The sequence below is a fragment of the Gymnoscopelus microlampas genome (assembly GCF_963454915.1).
Source record: "Gymnoscopelus microlampas genome assembly, chromosome: 14".
NCBI classification, from domain to species: domain Eukaryota; kingdom Metazoa; phylum Chordata; class Actinopteri; order Myctophiformes; family Myctophidae; genus Gymnoscopelus; species Gymnoscopelus microlampas.
The window spans coordinates 36238604-36259892 of record NC_139951.1 but is presented as its reverse complement, the minus strand read 5'-3'; the positions used below and the strand labels follow the sequence as shown (position 1 = coordinate 36259892).

Genomic DNA, 21289 nt, shown 5'->3' with positions numbered 1-21289 from the left:
TTTATTTCAGACACACAACCAGTCCTCAATGTTTCCGTAATCATTTCTGGCCACCTATAAATGATGATTTATCACGTAATAATCTCACTGCAGCATTCAAATGCCGAGCCGCGGCTAATTTAGTCAAAACGTGATAGGATCACTTTCAATGCCTGTGTGTGTGTGCCCCCCTCTCCCTTTTGTTTGATTAGGCATGACCCCTTACTCATCCCCGGTGGCGAGCAGATGGACAGCATGGACATGAATGTAAAGAAATACGACTCCACAGGGATGTTTCACTGGTGCCCGTCCAAAGACATCGAGAAGGTCATCTTGGTGGGTACAGTACTCTCACTCCGCAGTCCGCACGCACGTCATTTGTCCCCGACACTCCTCTCTCTCCCCGGTGACAGATGTGTCATGTCACAAAGCACCAGCAGAGGTTGACAGGGCACTTAAACACTTCGTAATGAGGTGTTTGACATGTCATTTGCAATAACGGGGCCCCTGTACATAGAACATTTCTTACACTAATACATATGCCACTTTGCAAATTACTTTCACAGCCTATTACAGTCATATGTTGTGTGCAAATTTTCCATCGGACGTTGACTTTGTGAACACTAGCCGACTGAATGGGGAGCGAACGTTCAAACATCCACAAGGAAGAATCATAAAACCAATTTATGCTGAATATTTCCTGTCAAAGACAAGAAATTATTATTTCCTCCTCCTGCATTTCCTCTTCCATTCAGACTCGGAGTGAGGCGGCCATGACTGTTCTGAGTGGCCATGTGGTCGTCTGCATATTTGGCGACGTGAAATCGGCGTTGGTCGGTCTCCGGAATCTCGTGATGCCTCTGAGAGCGAGCAACTTTCACTACCACGAACTGAAGCCCATTGTGTTCGTGGGATCCCTGGAGTACTTGAAAAGAGAGTGGGAGACCCTTCACAATTTCCCAAAGATCTCAATCCTGCCCGTGAGTACAATGGAGTCACTTATTACTCATAATGGTACGAGGTTCACCTCCACAGGCACAATAAAAGTTCAGTAGACAGAATTGAAATCGGTACAGGTCACGTCTCTGTTTATACCGGTGGGAGAAAGAAAGTTTGTTGTCATTTCCTTCTCTCCACTTCCTCTCAAAGGGCACGCCGCTGAGTCGCGCTGATCTGAGGGCTGTCAACATCAACCTCTGCGACATGTGTGTCATCCTGTCCGCCAATCAGAACAATATTGACGACGCGTCACTGCAGGACAAAGAATGCATCTTGGCGTCGCTCAACATCAAGTCCATGCTGTTTGACGACAGCATCGGGGTCTTGCAGGCTAATTCCCAAGGTAAGGAGTGCCCTATCATAGTTCACTGCACTGCCTGGAAGGGACAGGGCCCTGGCAGAGAGAATATCCCTCACTGCGTGGCTGACCTGGTGTCATTGTTTTTGACAGTAAACCCTAGTGACTATTCCTCAGGTTACTGTAACAACCGGTTTCCTCACAAAACCTAATTGGTGGCAACGCAAACGCAGGCAGTGTCACAAAGTCTGGCACTCAAACAGTTGATGGCCTCTGTTTTGTAGGAAACTCTTATGGTGCTCATTTGGAAAGAATAACATAAATAAGGATAACGCGTGCGTAATTTATGAGTATTGCTACAATGAATATTGATGCATCTCTCCGTGAAACAGCCAGGACACTCGTGTGGATGCGGATGGCCTTCACTAATGGTCATTCCGTGTAATGCTTTTAGAAACCTTCTGACCGGGGCTGGGGGGAGGGGGGGATGGGTCCTGTCAATTTTGTTTTTCATCTAATACATGTATGACCTAGCATTTGTCTTAGTCAGCAGTAAATGATGGATGTCAAACATGGCCTATGTATAATGCATAGAGCATCACCGATTTAATGTGCTTACTTGTCAGTCTGAGGCAGTCAATTTAAATTCCATCTTGTGTCACTTATTTTCTATTTCATGGCTCCGTACTGTATGTACGTTCTCCCCTTTTTTTCCTCGCATAAAAGGGTTTTGAGACCACGCTGAGACATTCTAAAGGAAACAACATGAGCAATATGTCACATCTATTATACATACCGTATACTAATAGCGAACCCTCTCAGAGAAGATACTGTAACACCTCACTCAGCAACTTTTGGTCTTACAAATAACCAAGAATGGATGAAACAGTCCAACCTATTTGTTCAATCAGCGCACCACTGGAGATACCAGTGTCAGTATCCTTTCATAAACTGATGAATAATGCACTGAGAGATGTGTTCTCCTGATTTGTGTGTGTGTGTGTGTGTGTGTGTGTGTGTGTGTGTGTGTGTGTGTGTGTGTGTGTGTGTGTGTGTGTGTGTGTGTGTGTGTGTGTGTGTGTGTGTGTGTGTGTGTGTGTGTGTGTGTGTGTGTGTGTATAGTACTATAATTGTGGGGGCCAAATATCCCCACAAACAGTAGAATTTCAAAAACATAAAAATGTTTTTAGAGTTAGGCTCTAAAAGGCTCTTTCCGCAATTAGGAAAACATTGGGGTTGGAGTTATGATTAGCCATTTAGAAGTTAGGTTTAGGGGTTTTGGGTTGTAGTTGAGCCTGGTGTATATTCAGTGTGCCTGCATTGTGCACCGTGAGCTTGTAGATTGCTTATTTTCGGTGAACGATACCGCGGCACAACAACTGTAATTATGAATCAGGCTTCAGGGGGTTCTTTTTTGTTTTTTAATGCCATTTATACAACTTCTGTCCTAAAATGTGGATTTGCATACAAGTATAGTAATACAACGTCTGTGTGTCTGACTGTGTGTGTGTGTGTGTGTGTGTGTGTTTAGGTTTCACACCACCGGGTATGGATAGATCTTCTCCAGAGAACAGTCCGGTCCATGGATTAGTAAGACAGAGTTCCATCACAACCGGGGCAAATATCCCCATCATAACAGAACTAGGTATACCTCCCTACTATATGAATTTGCATGTGCTCATATTCTGTTCAATGTGCAATGTGTACACACACACACACACACACACACACACACACACACACACACACACACACACACACACACACACACACACACACACACACACACACACACACACACACACACACACACACACACACACACACACACACACACACACACACACACACGCACACACACACACGCACGCACACACACATCTGTATATAGTATATGTACTGTATACATAGAGTATATGTATACATACCAAGGTGTATTCCGGTTAAATATTTAATTAGATGTGTGTACAGTAGATGAGTTTTTGATATTTACAAGTTGTCAGCCCAATACTAACCACACTAAATATGCAAGTCTCTCAATGTGTTTTGCTTTCTCCTTGTTGCTTGAGTAACTGTTTTTCCCCCCTAACACTTGTCTAGCACCATTAGTGAAACCAGGCAAAGTACTGCCTGTGATTTCATTCAGTCAGGATAAATGCAGTGGGACCAGCATACAAATGATTACTGAGCTGGGTAAGGAGTGTGTGCCTCTGTCCTGCACTGCAGACTTCTAACTACTACGCTACTGTCGCCGTTATAGAGCCCGACCGATCGCACATTTTTTGGGGTCCAAACTTCAAATCCTTGTCCAGTGGTTCTCTTCACGTTCTAATTTCAAATCACTGGTTCTCAACCTGTGGGGCCGTGGCAAGCTCACACAAGCTCACAATGCGTCACGATGCACTGTGAGTTTGCAGGTCTGAATCTGTTTGCCAACTGTATAATGACATGGAAAAAAACTGGGGACGCCAGGTTAAAAGTGGTAAAAAATTGGGACACATCAGTTAACCCATTAAGACCTGAGGTGATTCTTTAAAATGTTTTCTAAATCCTAACAGTTTTTGGAAAAACATAAAAAAAAAAAAAAATCAAGATTTTTCAAAAATAGCAGATCTACAAGCTCATAGCGCGGCACTCGGTGCCGCGCTATGAGCTTGTGTATCTGCTGTTTTTGAATAGCCAAAGAAATCTAAAGTGACACAGATGCGTTCCAGGTCTTAATGGGTTCAATAATTCCTGATACCGACATTGTCAAAAAAAACAAATAATTGCTCATATATATCGACCAGACCGATATGTCGGTCTGGCTCTAGTCGCCATTTCAGCTTCCCGTTTGATTGTCTGGCTGCAAAAAGAAGCAGAGTCCATATTCGCATACTGCAGCACCACTTTGAACACATTCTCATCCTTGGTTATGGTTGAAATTGCCTGTCTTGTTTTGAACCGCTATCTCAAGTCATATACTATGTGTATATGTTTTTTTTTTCTCCTCCTCCCCTCCTTTATTTTTGTCAAGAATTGCAAGGCCTTTGATCCCTCAGAAGTCCTTGTGGCTGTTTTCATAACATCATCTGTCGGATCATATTCTGTGGCCAGCGCCTTTCTTTCATCTCAGCCATGTCAATATGACTGACATTAATTTTTTTCGCAGCATGCCTCATAAAAAGTAGCACTCCTCAAACTAATTTTGACATCATTATGCTCTTCCGCCTTCTGTGCATGCTTTCTTTTTTATCCGTACATTTTTTTATAAAAAAGAGAGAGAGGGGAGGAGAAAAAAAAAGAGAAAAAGCCTTCTAGGGCAATGGGATACTTTCATTTGTTTTGACACGCTAGTACAAGTAATTGGCGCTCCTGTCATGGATTTACAAGACAAACAATGGCATATTGGCGTTGCTGATATTGACCTCGGGACGACTTATTGCTTTGAATCAAAGCCTGGGAGCTCTGACAATATGCATGGTGTCATCAGCGTGTGCATGAATTGCCTGGATATGGAATGTGGCAGAGGCGATTTGGCCCCATGCAATGCCTAACACAAAACCAAACAGACTGACATGTATTTCAGTTCTATGAAGAATTGGAGATTTGGGCAAAATTACCAAAACACTGCCAAATCATATAGTGATTGTTAATGCAGTCCATATCTGAATCTATCGACGTGTATTCTGCTGTCGAGCATTTTGTCTTTCACTGAAACTTCACTGCTGATGTGTTCTGTGTATGAAATGATAAAAGTATTTACACACTCAAGTAGACAGTGCCTGCTTTTCATTTCTGGATTTCATTCCGTGTGGTTTGGTTCATTGCGCAGGATTTGCACAAGCAAAGTCAAACTGCGCAATTAACTGCTTAAACCCTGTGCACTTCACTGACCGGGGTCCCCCAGGGATCTATACTTGCTCCCCGCCTTTTTCCTGCATTTTCCCCATATATTTTCGCCGTAAATAGCCAATCTACAAGCTCACAACGTGTGGCGTGGCGCTGTGAGCTTGTAGATCAGCTATCTTCGCCGAATGTTCGACTACTGTATTATGACACACCCAGAATAGGGTTCGTACAGTATGTGGTTTAATCTTTTTATTGTATTTATTTTTCCCGTCCAGTGAATGACTCCAACGTTCAGTTCCTGGATCAAGACGACGATGATGATCCCGACACAGAGTTGTACCTCACTCAGCCCTTCGCCTGTGGGACGGCCTTCGCTGTCAGCGTTCTGGACTCACTTATGAGTGCTGTAAGTCTTCACAGACTTATTTATGGCTGAGTTAACCCATTTAGACCTGAGGCCGATTCTACAAATGTCTTCTAAATCCTAACAGTTTTCTGAAAAACCTATGTTGCTACCGTATATCAGTGGTGCTCAAACCTTTTCATGTCAAGGACCCCCAAAATCATATGTATTTGGTCGCCGACCCCCATCTCAAACTACTTTTGTTCCAGGGAGTGGATATTCAAAGATTTGCACAAATTTTCACAATTTTAGAAAAATAGCAGATCTACAAGCGCATAGCGCGGCACGAAGTGACGCACTACGCGATATCCGCTCAGCCGGACAACATAGTGACACGCTGTTAGGTTGTATATCTGCTATTTTTTAATAGCCAAAATATAAAATAATGGTTACAGTGGTTAACATGATTGAGAACCAATGTGCTCAGCTGAACCCTAGGTTTCTCTACATTGTGGCCAAATACATATTAATTTGGGGTTCCTTGACATGAAAATGTTTGAGAACCACTGGTTTAAACAACATTTTCAGGTAGGTGACAACATTTCAGCCAATCAGGAGAGAGTACCCATTTACCAGCTTCATTTTTATAGTGTTCCAGTTCCAATTGTGTCTGCTCATTTATTTGTGCCATCACTTCCAATTGCACTTGTTTAATCTGTATCCTGACTGACTTCTCTATCCTGATTGGATAAAAATCCAATCTACAAGCTTAGTTGCAACACGTTGCAATCTTGTAGATCGGCAAATTTCGGTGTGCAAAGAGTAGGCTACTAATCACCCCTTAGATTGCCTCTCACGGAAGAGGATTCACAGAGTGATGGAGAGGGGAGTCTTTAAATGATCTCAAATATTAATAGTAACCCTCAGGATTTTAGTGGTGTAGGTAGATCTTACACACAAAAAAACTAATGTTGGTATCCTCTGCCCCCGTTGAAACAATAGGAGACAAGACTGGCACTTGTACCAGGTATGATAGCTTCATTTGTCCACCTTTCACTTTGAGTGAGGTTAGAACAAAGCTGCCTTCAAGTGCACCCCGGTGCAGACAAAGGTAATGCTACCTAATGGACAGCCCTCATCCATCATCCTGGTCAATAGTGCTGTCAGCAGCCGAGGGAGATGTCACTTGTGCTGCACAGGCAGGGAGAGACAGAGGACTGCACCACGAGGGAAAGGGCAGGCATTTGCCCTTGCTTGTTAATGGAAACAAAGCCACGTCCCGCGTGTTATGAAGAGGCATTAAGTAAGGAAATGCACGGTCACACATATCCACAGATTTAATGCAGACTTAATCCACTTTTGTTCCATTCTTGCCCACTCGTCTGTCATATCAGTGTCCCGTGTTTTGGCCGTAAGAGATACCTGGACAGAACGAATGTGTGTAAGGACGCTCTGACTCTCTTTCCGATGGGAGTGAAAGTAACCCGTGGTAATTGGATTCCGCTGTCTTTTCACTCTGCGCGCGGGGCAATGTGACACGACAGGCCGGGGCTCGATAGCACCACTCAGACCGGCTGGCACTTTGAGTAGATTCAGTTGTGACTTTGGTGGTGTTTGCTTAAGGATTTCTCTGCTCTCCACCTTCATCTCTTCAGACATACTTCAACGATAATATCCTCACCCTGATCCGGACGCTGGTAACAGGCGGGGCTACTCCGGAGCTTGAGGGGCTCTTGGCGGAGGAGAATGCATTACGAGGTGGCTACAGCACGCCGCAGACACTGGCCAACAGGGACAGGTGTCGTGTCGCACAGCTAGCCCTGTACGACGGGCCCTTTGCCGACCTGGGGGTAAGTGACTGGTCCTGTCACCTGCGGGTTGAGCACATCGTTGCCGTCGGGTGGAAACCTTGTATGTATGTCCAAATGGGGGGAAAAAACAACCTGTGTTCCAATGGATCCAGTGTAGTTTAGTCACAAGCTCTCGTTAACCATTTAAACCCCAACATCCGTAATGTGGGGAAAGCTTTCGCAGAAAATAGCAAATTGACAAGCTCACAACGTGTCGCAGAATAACAGAAAAATGAAAAAACACTAGTATAGAGCCCTGAGGGACTCCAGTCAACCATAATGGGGTTTAAGTGGTTAGTACTTTTCACTGGTTCAAATGTGTAGAACCCACAGACAGACTTGACCAACATTTTTTTTTTAAAAGAGCAAAAATCACAGATCTACAGTTGAAGCTTGCAACGCTTGTTGTGAACTTGTAGATCAGCTACTTTTGTGCTACTTTTGTGTATGAAGTAGTAGAGCATTAATCTACCGAAAAAGAAACTTTTGAAATATGGAGATACAAGGTTTCTGCCCGACAGCGACAACATCCTTGTGAGCTCATGTTCTCTAGCAGGGGGAGCTACTGTAGCTGTGATGTGGAGATTTAAGACACCTTGGCAAGAGAGATTAAGAACCCATACGTCTGTGCTAAAGGGATTTAAAATGCCTATAACAAAAACACAATCAAATAAACTGTATTTGCCACACTGTATTTCTAGAAAAAAAATAAAAATATATAGCCATTGGTATTGAAAATGTGACATTAAAGTATAGTATTTGTGCAGTATGCATTTTATTAACCGCATGCTCCTTAGACAGTCTATGTTGTAATGTAGACAGTACTGAATGTTTGTCCTTGTCTTTCAGGATGGTGGATGTTACGGTGACCTGTTTTGTAAAGCATTAAAAACATATAACATGCTGTGCTTCGGCATCTATCGACTACGAGACGCACATCTGAACCAACAAAGCCTGTGTACCAAACGGTGAGTTCTGTTATGTTATGTTCGGTGCCAGACTTTTGTAATAAAAAGAAAGAAATAAACAACATTGTGTCAAGTGTTTGACCACTTTCAGCATGGTGTCCCTATAGGGCAGGGGTCTTCAACAGGGGGTCCGGGACCCCTAGGGGGTCCTCAGAAATACTGCAGGGGGGCTGCCAAATATGTGTGTGATAGGATCTTATTTTTTATTTTTTATAGGCTACATTAACCACTTGAACCCTAGCATCCCTATTCTGGGGGTTACATTCGCCAAAAATAGCCGATCTACAAGCTCACAAGCAGATCTGCTATTTTTGGCGTAGAGGGAAAAAAGAGCAGACCAAATACAGAGCCAAAGGTCAAGTTTACAAAGTATTGAGGGTTTAAGTGGTTAAATGTAAAAAATACACATTAACATGAATCCAATAAGTAGTGGGGGTCCCTGCTTCATCTCTCTCTCAGCTAAGGGGTCCTTGGCTGGAAAACGTTGAAGACATTATACAAGTCATTATAGGCAAAAACAATTACGTGTGACACCACACCGCTGTACGACAAAAAATATGAATCACTCTTAAGTGGTTGACTCTGAAGCCTTCAAATTAGTCAAATGAATACTGTATACACTCCGTTAACTCAACACTCTTCTTCTGTCTTTCCTCCAAGGTATGTCATCACCAACCCACCGTACGCGTTTGAGCTAGTTCCCTCCGACCTCATATTCTGCCTGATGCAGTTCGACCACAACGCTGGCCAATCGCGGACCAGCCTGTCACACTTGTCCCATTCGTCTCATTCCTCCAGTAAAAAAAGCTCCTCCGTCCACTCCATCCCCACCACCAACCGCAGCAACCGCGCCAAAAGCAGAGACTCACGGGACAAACAAAAGTATGTTCCCCTTTAACCCCCGTCCGACTCTCTCTATGTCTGTGAACAGTGCCTGCCAACAGCTTTGTTGCTCTTTGTGTCCGTTTTTCATATCGGTCCTAGCATGTCTGTGTATGGGTGTGTTTGTTAACGTGAATGTCTTATGTACAGTATGTGTACCATGTGTACAGCACCAAAAACGGGACTTGTAAGAGCCGTCCACCGCTTTTACAGAGTCTTTCTTGATACATTCGCTCAAATGTAACATCCCAATCAGCAACATGACGGATTCAATATTGCGTTCAACCACACAGAATAATCACTCAAGCCAGACTGCCTCTTCCACAATCCTCAAATGAAAGATAGATAGATAGATAGATAGATAGATAGATAGATAGATAGATAGATAGATGCTACAGAGAGTCTGTAATTCCACATAGTAAAAGATATCCCTAAACCTGTGATCTGCTCTTCAGACTGGAAGGGGATTCGACCAGTCATCAAAACATCTTTAAAATATATTTTAGAATTTCCATTTATGCTAAGCAGCTAGCTAGCTGGCTACTAATTTGGTTTCCATTTTTTTTTGTGAGACTGCAAATGCAAAACAGAAGTGGGGAAATTATGTGACATCCTCTATATTTTCTACTAATTTTCAGAGCTTCCGAAGTACAGACTGTTAGGCGGAAGCATTTGAAAATTGTGGGAGACAACATGTACATTATCTCTTGAGAGACTATCTGCAACATTACAGATTCAATATTGCACTCAACCATACAGAATACGGCACAGTGCAGTATACTACTGTATGCCTCAGAGAAGAAAGAGTTAACATGTTTTGACCATAAATGTATTTGTTTCTCTGAGCCAAGATGGTCTTCTTTCTGATATCTCAACCATAATGTTATAACTGAAAGTATTTCTTTTCACCACTTAACCCATTAAGACCGGGAACGCATCTGTGTGTCATTTTTAGATTTCTTTGGCTATTCAAAAATAGCAGATCTACAAGCTCATTGTGCGGCACCGAGTGCCGCGCTATGAGATCTGCTATTTTTCTTTTATATCCTGAACATTTTTGCAAATCTTTGAATGTATATATTTTTCAAAGCGAACATTAACATCTAACTCAAATCTTTGCTTCAGGGGGATTCTACAAATGTCTTCTAAATCCTAACAGTTAAAAAACAAAAAACGTATTTTTCTATATATCAGTGGTTCTCAAACATTTTTCATGTCAAGGACCCCCAAAATGATATGTATTTGTCCGCGGAGCCCTCCCCCAGAAGCAAAGATTGAGTTAAAAATGTATATATAATATATATATATATATTCAAAGATTTGCATAAAGTTTCTCGATTTTTCAAAAATAGCAGATCTGCAAGCACAGAGTGCCGCACTATGAGCTTGCAGATCTGCTAGTTTCGAATAGCCAAAGAAATCTTAAAAATGACACAGATGCTGCGTTCCCGGTCTTAAACCCTATTATGCTTTATTGACCGGGATCCCCCAGGGCTCTACACTGTACTTGGTCCACTCCTATTTTCCTCTACACCAAATCTCTATGCCGGAAATAGCCAATCTACAAGCGCACAACACATGTGTATTTTTTCACCAAATGTGATATATTGACGCTAGGGTTCATGTGGTTAATAATTCACAACGTATCCTGGTAGCTATACTGTACAGTACAATTGGGAGGGAAAAAATATTGCAAAGTGTTACATTTCTTTCACTGTCTATGTTATTCCTTGTGTTAACAATTTTCTGTTCTGTTGTAGTGGTCACTGAGTCATTCTTTCTGTTTCATCTCATTTTAACTGTCTTTTAGCCACGCTAAAATGTGTTTTGCAGATGGTTTATTTTAAACTATGTTGTACTTGAACTGCACATAAAATATACTATATATTTTACATAATACCTAATATCACTAAAATTACTTGTCTTAACGGTCTGTATTATTTTTTAATGCATCTCTAAATGGGTATCTTGTATAAAACATTTAAGTTTGTCTTCTTAAAGGCCTTTTTTTATAGTAATTTCCGCTGACATCCAAACAGAAGGCAACAATTTTTAAATCTACTGCCTGAGTACTACACTATACATAAGGCATAATCAACTCATGATGCACACAGACAGTGGTGGGCAAAGCACTCAACCCCAGTGCTTGAGTCAAGGTATAGAATAGATAGCCTGCTCCTGGTCAAATATCTCTGGAGTACAGGAGTACTAGCTTTTAAAAATACTTCAGAAGTACATGCTTTAAAAAAATACTTAAGTATTCAAAAGTGCAAATTACAAAGTACATTCTTTTTAACAGCCTTTCTAAAACAAATCAGCTTTTCTAGACATTTTCAAAAAATACCAATAATAGTGAAAATAGCATCTATAAGTGTCTTTGAAATGTAGTGAAAGTCATAAATATCCCAAAATATAAACACTCAAGTAAACGCTCAAATTACACTAAAGAAATTTAAGTACAGTACTCAATTAAATGTACTTTGTTACTGTCCACCACTGACAGTGTATTATTTTTCAATAAATGCTCAGCTCAGAGTTGATTATCCCGCTTATACCATGGCCACTTACAGTACCAACAATTTGAAGTTTATTCATATTTGGGGGCGATATGCTTTTAAAATAGAACTTCTGCATTGGCACTATCTTTGATAACCTTACTTTATTACTCCTGCAAGTGAGAGAAGCATATATAACCTCTTGGAAACTACGCCTGGCCTTTTACACACATGCTGTACACAAGCATGTTCCCCCAAAGGCTTGTTGGCTGAAAATATTGCACACTTTTCGGACAATCAGAATTGAGTATTCTCCGTGGCCATGGTATAAACAGTGATATATGACTTTATTTTTTGGTTCTAAAAGTGACAAACTGCAACCATTCCAAATAAAGATCCATCTACCTTATCTTCATATGTTAACGTGCCATTTGTAATTGATTCTATATTTTATGACATACGACAAGTCAGTATGGAATACTTTTTAAATAGCTTTTACAATAGCGAACATACAATACTGTGTCATAAATCTTCAAATGAAACACAACTATGTGAGATTATCTTGCCAACTGTGGAAATTCCCCTACAGTCTTAGCAGTTATTGTTATTCTGCCTTATAAAACAGAACAGAAACATTCCCAGTTAATTTTATATACATACATGTACAGTAAGAGTTGTTCATAAAGGACATATAGATCTGTGTGGACATATTGCATGCTTGACTAAATTGTTTGACTCCAGGCTTAAACATCAAAGAGAAGTTCTGTTTTGAACAGCTGCTCAATGATACTGCTATCAATTGCTAGTACAATACAAGACCATGTGAACAACACGTACTGTGTTGTTAATTGCACAATATTAATCTCCATTGTATGTCTTGCAGAAACGCCTACGTAGATCCCACATGACAATGCAAACATTTATTCTGTGCAAATTTCAGTATTCCAAAAGTACAAGACAGGTTTGGTATGCAAGTTGCATGCAGCTCATTGGGTTCAATTGCAGCTGAAACATAAAACCTTATCCTCCATTTGCTTTGGAAACGGGCATGCATGCAAGGCGGCTGCTTGGAGCTTCTGCTAAAACCCTCCTATACATTGTAAACTTGACCTGAGTTGGCTCTGTGCTGATCTACAAGCTAATAGCTGATCTACTGTACAAGCTCACAGCGCATTGCATTGCGACGCATTGTATAGGGATTCTAGGGTTCAAGTGGTTGTTGAGATGCCTACTAATCCTACTCACTAATCTCCTGACATGATCCATGTCTTATTCTTTCTTCCTTTCTTCCGATGGTTAGCATGTGTAATAGCGTCACAACACCGCTTAACCTACTCTACATCCAGATGTGCTGTAATGTCAACAACATCTGCCATTTATGTACTTTTTGCTGATCCTGCGGTACAGTTTCTGTTGTCAGTGATCATATTACAGTAGCATGGCTGAAGCATCTTACAGCTTACATTTAGCGTACCACTTTCTTTTTCAAAAGTACAACAAGGATGAATAGAGTGGGCCACGGTATGGAAGTGAATGACTATGCATGATATGAAATAATGCCTCCAATAAAGAGGTATCTTTTTGTTTGTTTTTTTGCTTTCTAAATGAAAGCAAAGCAATGGTAACTGTAGTTCGGTGTTTCCGAATGACATTTATTACCTATACATAATTTCTGTCATGCCTCATACAGTAGGCTTGACTGAAGGTGGTGTGATACTGAATGAACCTTACGGTTTGATGCCACTTCAATATTTGATATACTCTATAGTAGTTTTGGCCTTTGTATTTGAATTTGTATGTCTTGCAAAATTAAGCACTATTTTATACCTTGCCATAACATAAGATGGTGTAGCGTGGCGAAAATAGGCTCACAACTGTGAACTTGTACAGTAGTTCGGCTATTTTGGAATATCCAGGTTGAAAGTGGTTCAGTCCTCATAAAGTCCATGTCTATGGACACTGCCAAGCGGCTGAATCATGGATGGGTTACTGTGCCAGAATATAAATGACATTCTGCGAGGAAAGCAGGTTGCATCAAGCCAAAGTTGTAAGCCTCTCAAAAACTAAGGCTTCCCGAGTATGAATATGCTCACATTGTTCCATTTGATTGTCCTCATCATTAACCTTTTAATTTAATGCTACAAGGTGTGACAATAAGTGAACTAACATTGGGATTGCATGTCTTCAAACCCACAAAACGGCATGTTAACAGACGCGGCATGAACCTCATGGGTTTGACATAGTGTGTATTCTACAGGTGAAAATTGGGACACTGGGACATCAAACCAGCTTGTCTTTAATTCCTTCACTGGAGTATATATATTGTTTTACTTTCTGAATCCCAATGTACCCTCCCAATGCACTTGAAACAGAAGCGAAGCGAGCGAGAATTCAGTGAACCAACATGAAGCATTAACCTTTCTGATGTCCCTCCTTCTGTCTCTGTATGATTTTGGTCTCTTCCTCAGAAAAGACATGGTTTACAGATGAAGAGGACACGCAGTCACGCACCCAAGGGACATACAGATCCAAGTCTGTGAACATTCTCCCCGCCAACCACACGTCAATCAGTACAAGTCCACAAGCAACCTGATCCCGACCATCAGAGAAGTGGCAGACGAGTGCTGAACCCGTACAGATGGCAAGACTCCCAGAAGGCACCAGGCACACTCATCAAGCGTTTGCAACATCGTCTTATCCGCAACAATCATATATCAATGTCATGAAGAGACACACACCCAACACGATGACACGCGACACATTAACACCCCCCCCCCACCCCCACCCATCTCATTCCCCTGTACAGTTCTCAAATTATACTTATAAATATAATTAATAGTAAAACGGAAATGAAGACAATCATAGCCTAATGTCACAAACATTCTGCAGTTCTTTTGCACAACTGTATTTATTACCAGTGACTAGATTCCATGATTTCTTTTTTTTTATGTAATAATCTTTTGGGGGGGATGAGGGTCACTTCAATGATAATAGCAATGCAAGGTATTTTGTCAATGCTCACTACACATGATTAATATGATTACTGGGTTACATTTTTGTGATTGTAAATGTTGCCTTTTTTGCTGTCACTGAACAAGTATAGCATATTTTATCCAGATTTTATTGTGGGTATTCTGTACAGTATGTTACATCCAGCTGCAGGTCCTATGTACGTGACTGACTCTCAGTAAATCCTTTGCCATTTGAAGCTGCTGTACTTCACAACATTTGTCACAGTTGGCCAATGTTCATTTCAAAATGGTGTTTGGCCCCTGCCTTATACTTTTGAGCATTTTATTGTCTTACCTTTGCTTTTCTAAATCGGGTTTGATGTCAATGTTTTCATATCTCTTCTGTCTGGTTGTGATGTCCAAAAAACAACAACAACAGGAATCTTCTTAAGTTTGGACTGCAGTAGAACAGTAGTTCTCTGCCAGGAAGATAACTGAACGAGATGTTTTAAGGTGCTGATTGTCCAGTCAATTCAATAGCCCATGTGATGGAGCCGTTTCAATGAGTTATTGTGATGCCATGAAAAATGCTTGATTTGAAGAGCCATTAACCTGCTAAGATACCACAGACAGCCACGTCAATAATTACGATATCGCCTCATACCATATGACATCTCAATTCATGTGCTGTTAATGTGAAAGCCACAAATCGCATGAAGTGGGCATTTAAGAGTCCTCCTTTGGCTAGAAGCACTGCCTGACACAGTATTGTTTTAGAGGCATTTAAGTGCTTGCACCTTTTCCATGAACCAATCCCAATGCCATATAATCAGCAATTGTTCATGGCTTTCTCTATACTCTAATAACAGCTCCATCATATTGGCCTCTATCAACAGGAACGTAAAAAGACAGTTTTGTTGACAGCTTTAGATAAATCAGCCTGGTGATCAATCACAGCTGGTCATACTCATAAAACAAACAATTTACATACATCTGTTGAAGCACTGATCATTTATGGTTTGGGGATTTTTAGCAAATGAGAACACAATGCTCAGCCAAGAATAGTTATTCATCATGTCTTATTAAAGTAATAGAACCCTGCTGCGTTGGCACTGCAGTCGGTTACTGCAGCTTCATGAGCGATGAAAGCAGCACACGCAAAAAACAAAATCTGTAAAACTCAAAAGTTGATCGAAAATACTTCACAGTGTAATCTACCGACCAACCTTTGATTTAAACGTGGTGAGGGTATGACTTTTTTTTTTTATGACACAGGCAACATCTAAGCGCTCTCTCCCTTTTTCATTAAGGGCTAACTTCTACTCTCTTAAGTTTAATGTGCCAGGCAATGCCAAGCCAAAGGAGGGCTCAAGACCCACTGCTGCGAAAAGAGGCTTTGTGGCGTTACTTTTACATTGACATTCAGAAATGTACTTTACTTTTTACTTTCCATCTTTGCCAGCTAATTTTTTTATGCAGTTATTCTAAAATGAGTCTTTGAAACTTGATTTTTTTTTTAGCTGTAAAATAATCAAAGGTCACGCGTTGCGCTGGAGACGAGACTGGAACTGTTGCATTTAATTTGAATAAAGTCTTAAAGCTGTTTTTAAAATATGGTAATTAATCAAGAAAAATCTAAGAAACTTGTTTGTTGGCATTTATATACTGTTCAAAAAAGTATAGCTTTATGTAAAATATTCCTTTTTAGTGTATACTTGTTTGACATAATATCTGTGGGATTGAAAAAGGCGTTTGGCATTGCAGTCTAGTTTGTTTTATTTTGTGCGTGCATTTTTCTTTAGCACATTGAGTTGTGTATACAATGACAGTGCTAAGTTAATATTTCTGACTATGTCATAATACCCAATAATAATTACATTATATTGTCTTGTAAAAATAGGTTTGTAAATAACTTGTACATGATTTCATTTTGTATTTTCACAAAATAAAAGCTGATGTATTGTGTCCTATAATTCAATTCAATATTCAGTATTCTATTGCCTATATGCTCCAGCGTTCCAGGGTGTCACACCAAAAATAGTAGATCTACAAGCGCACAATCAAACACATCTGCAAAGCGTTGCAAGCTTGTCAATCAAGTGTCATGCCTATGTTCCCTCAGCCATATGTTCCCTCAATCCCTAACACGACATATTTTTCATCCGAATTATACCCTCATGAAAATGTGGTTCCATCCTAAATTAGACCCTATGTTCCCTCAACACTATAATGCACTGCCCCTCTGCTGCTGAGAATCACGACTGTTTGCAGATGATGTGGTTTTGTGATTTTCTTCCCCCCATAGAGTTAAAAATAATAGAGAGGGCACCGGATATCCCCTCCCATTCACTTGCATTGAAGTGCTCACCCAGCGCATGGGCCGAAATCACCCCTTCTTCCGGGTTGGGAAATGTGTTGTGCGAGGCCTATTTGGGGCTTCTGAGCGCCATTTCTGTGCACAGCCCCGCGCGCAAGCGTGTGAGTCGAGCCCATTGGTCGAAACCGTTTTCGCTCGTTACTGTACAGTGGCCCCAGCTGCAGTACCTATGAATGGCCAGCATGTCCAATGCGCTTCAATGCAACCACTGGGTTCTGGGGGCTTGCTTCCCCCACTATGGTGCTACGGAGCTAATCGGGTCCACCTCGGAGTTGAAGGGGGAGGTCACAGGTCAAAAGATGAAAATCCACAACATACATCCACCGATGATCAGTGTTCATTAAAAAGCTAAGATTTTGATTATTGTTTAAAACCATCTGTTAGAACATCTTTACTCTGCACCCACATTTTACACTTTCATTGGGAGCCTTTAGTTTTAGATGATCAAAACTATAGCAGTTTTAATCCATCAGAACTATACTTTTTGCAATTACATTTGCTGTTCTCACTTTGGACTCGACTGATAAATTAAAAAAGAAGGTATGGCTATAAAGTGTTCAATTAGTTTCTCAAACAGTGTTGTATTACAACCACAGCTCCTCTTTGAATAGCTGAATTAAGAGAAAATACCACTGCACACTAATGGCATGCAGCATATCAAATCAATGATCAACTAGAAAAGTGCCCTCCTTGGAGCACAGGTCTCTGCCAGGTTGGTTTGCCTACCCGGGTCCCGCAAACTTTGGAAGCACAAAATGTGAAGCGGCCAGTTATATCACTACCATTAGGTAGATTTTAAACATTTGTGTGAGAGGTTCTTCCTTGGCCTACTGGGAGTGTGTATGTGCAAAGTTTCCCACCGGTCGGTCCAACGGTACTGGAGATGAGCTGCTCACAGACGGACGGACGGACAGGGGCGAAAATGTCTGTCCTGGCGGAGACAATGACCGTTAAGAATTTCCTGGGGAGATACATTCCCAAGCTCTCAACAGTGGTGCAGACGCTCCATGAGCTGTTGAAGAGTAAGAATGACTGGACTTGGGGTCACACACAATAGACAGCCTTTGAACACATAAAAGAGCTGTTGACAACTGCACCAGTTTTAGCTTATTATGATGTCACTCACCAGACCCACTGCAGTGCCAGCTGATGTCAGCAGTTATGGACTGGGGGGTGTGCAACTAAAACTCCACGGGAAGTACCATAGTCAGTACCATAGTCATTAACCATAGTCAGTACCATCGTCATTAACTATAGTCAGTACCATAGTCAGCACCTTAGTCAGTACCATAGTCATTATTTTTCAAATCGCATAGTTCAATGCTGGACTATTTCAACTTAACTTTACGAACTGAAGGAATACAAAAGAATGCTTCAAGAGTACTAAGAAACCTCTGTTAAGAGTGATTAATTGATGGTGTAGTGGTCTAATGATCAGACTCCCAGCACAGAGATTCCATGTTCAAAGCCCAGTCCTCCTAGCAATGCTAGAGTATTTCAACTTAACTTTACTAACTGAAGGCTAACATACAAAAGAATGCTTCAAGAGTACTAAGAGACCTCTGTTGACACACTGATGGAGTATATTATTATATTGTGGGTTGTATATTGAGATGGCAGATGTGTTACATTAAAAAGGACAATTCGGGACACATTATTAGAAGAAAAAAAAATCGTTCCAGCCTCAGTAGTCAACCAGTGAAACTACGGTATTTTACGATCCCTCTCCAATGGATTGCATTGACAGCTGCAAGTACACCGTTCTCCCTTACCCCGAGTGGCGGCGCTGTCTCAATTGGGGGGGGGGGGGGGGGAGGGGGGGGTCTAACAATTAGCCAATCAGTGCCACTGGCCATTGTCAAGCTGTGCGCAGGAGCTGACAGCTGAGGTGACTGGTGAGGAGCAATAATAACATAGTTGTGGGAATTATCGTTCTTTTCAGTACTGAATCATTCAGTACACTTCACCAAAGTTTCATTCAAATGATCCACCAGTTTCTTTTGTATTGTTCTTATTGAACTTTTAATGTTTTTTAATGATCTTATTTATTAAGGAGAGGATTCTAAAAAACCCTTTGGCTTCTTCCTTTTCTTCCTTTCTTTTGATATGTATTGTTTCTATTTTACAATGTATTACAATGTGCTAATAAATAAACCAAACTAAACTAAAGTTCATTCATTGTTTGCTTGAGCTCCACCTGCGTTGCTTAGTCAACAGGTCGTTCACTGACTGGATCAATGAGCGCAACACATTCAGCCAACCGTCCCCATAAGCTATGGGATCTAAACTCCAGGCACTCGCGTTGTGTCGCGCGCTCATAATGGGCCTCATATTTCAATAACTATGAGGCCAATGCCCGCTGGGAACAATGCCCGTTGGGAGCAATGCCCGCTGTCTGAGAAATCCTAAACAACATCAGCAATAAAATAACCATGCCTCCCAACACCTCCCACACAATGTGATGTGATTTTCGTTGGATAGAGGTTCAAGTAACTTTCAAAACTGCATTTAACCAGCAATCCAAAACATGTCATGAAGTTGGACACAGGGAAGAACAAGAAACAACTGGCTATCACAGCGACTACAGGGCAATCACAGCGGGTCTCTCCAATCGGTTATGACACGGTAGAAGTCTGACATAGATTTAAATTATGCTCCTCATTGACTTATATTGCACCCAAAAACAGCTCTTAAAGTTACACTTTTAGAACATGAACTAATGCAAACAAAGCAGATCGATTATCTAGTAATGTGTTGGTGTGTGTGCATGACAGTGTACTCACCACGGAAGCCAGACTCCACAGCAGTGGCGAGGAGCAACTCTGCAAGCTCATGCTGGAACACAGCGGAAGAGAACATATTTTCAACAAGCATTTTGGACATCATGGCATAACTAACCTTGGTGTGGTACAGCACATGCGTTCATTTCCATCTCAACAGACATCTTGGTGGAAGATGCTTTCATAACCAGGGCAGCCAGGAAATTTCATGGGAGGCCATGGTTTGGCCTTATGCCCTTCAAACATATTGTATGCATTTGTGTTGCAAATTAAACCTTTTCATAGATTTCATAGATAGATTCATAGACATGTTTGACAGCATTATCATCAGCGTATGTTTTCACGTTAATGTGTACTAATTTTAGTAAACTTGACATTTCACTCTGTACTTGTTCTGCTCTTTTTTCCCTCTACACCAAACCTCTTTGAAAAAATATATTCTACCACACAAAGATTTGGTGACCCCCCTGTAGTATCACTGAGGACCCCTAGGGGTACCGGACCCCATGTTGAAGACCCGTTCCCTAAGACCACAGTGGCCTTGATGCACTGTCCACACTGCCACAGTGTGCCAGCTGATTGCAGTTTTCTCCATTACTTCTTTTCCGTCAATATGTTTTTTAGACACCAGTGTCTTGTTGAGATTCTGAATTTAAAAAAAAAATGTATTTATTCATTTTGCTGATAGTTATATTATGTATAAATGGACCACACCAAAGGCCAAGTGGCCTCGTCCCTAAAACGATGAAATTCCAGGCCTGGTAAGTACAGTACCACTAGGTAACTACCATAGTAATTGCCATAGATAATAGGTAAGTACCATAGAAACTTAGTAAGTACCATGCTAATTCATAACACAAAAGGGAAATGGCAAACAAATATGTTTTTGTGATTTATAACTAAAAATGGGCCATTTTACCCCGAATACAAAAATACACACACACACACACACACACACACACACACACACACACACACACACACACACACACACACACACACACACACACACACACACACACACACACACACACACACACACACACACACACACACACACACACACACACACACACACTTTTCTCTTCATGTGAAAGAGGGAATATGATGAACCTTGCTTGGCATTTGCTGACCAGTCCAGCCTTGTGGCCATCGAAACATCCCACCAGCTTTACAAACAAACAAACTGGGGCAAAAACATTACCTCTTTGGTACTGATCTGAAGTAACAATAGGGCTGAGGGAACATATGGCTGAGGGACCAAAGGGCCTGAGGGAACATAAGGGCAGAGAGAACATGGGGCTGAGGGAACAAAGGAAGGACCTGAGGAAACATACAGTATTCCTGCAGTATTTCTGTGAACTGTCGTCGTCCACTTCACATTGGCTGTGAGCGACGATTAGCCTACATTTGTTTACAGTGTTTGTACGTGTAGCACAGAGGATGTCCAGTATTAAGCTTCATCCTCCCATGTTGACACGAGATACTTTGCGGACGGCCAGACAAATCATCCGACACAGGACACAGTCGGTGTTC

At 41.3% G+C, this 21289-nt stretch overlaps 1 protein-coding gene across 9 annotated transcripts in view; it reads left to right on the top strand.

The window, feature by feature from the left end:
• Positions 1 to 14294, top strand: part of LOC311060764 (calcium-activated potassium channel subunit alpha-1a-like) — a 139796-nt gene extending 125502 nt beyond the window's left edge. For 6 of the 9 annotated variants that reach the window (XM_084079087.1, XM_084079082.1, XM_084079088.1 and 3 more), the window contains 10 exons: positions 192 to 315; positions 735 to 959; positions 1129 to 1321; positions 2808 to 2921; positions 3377 to 3469; positions 5383 to 5513; positions 7106 to 7300; positions 8150 to 8268; positions 8929 to 9150; positions 14114 to 14294. In XM_084079087.1, coding sequence (XP_083935213.1) covers positions 192 to 315; positions 735 to 959; positions 1129 to 1321; positions 2808 to 2921; positions 3377 to 3469; positions 5383 to 5513; positions 7106 to 7300; positions 8150 to 8268; positions 8929 to 9150; positions 14114 to 14135 — 1438 coding nt within the window. In that variant the 3' untranslated portion in view covers positions 14136 to 14294. The remainder of the gene's footprint in view (positions 1 to 191; positions 316 to 734; positions 960 to 1128; positions 1322 to 2807; positions 2922 to 3376; positions 3470 to 5382; positions 5514 to 7105; positions 7301 to 8149; positions 8269 to 8928; positions 9151 to 14113) is intronic. The other 3 variants (XM_084079089.1, XM_084079083.1, XM_084079085.1) reach the window with 1 other exon arrangement.
• The last annotated feature ends 6995 nt before the right edge of the window (positions 14295 to 21289 follow it).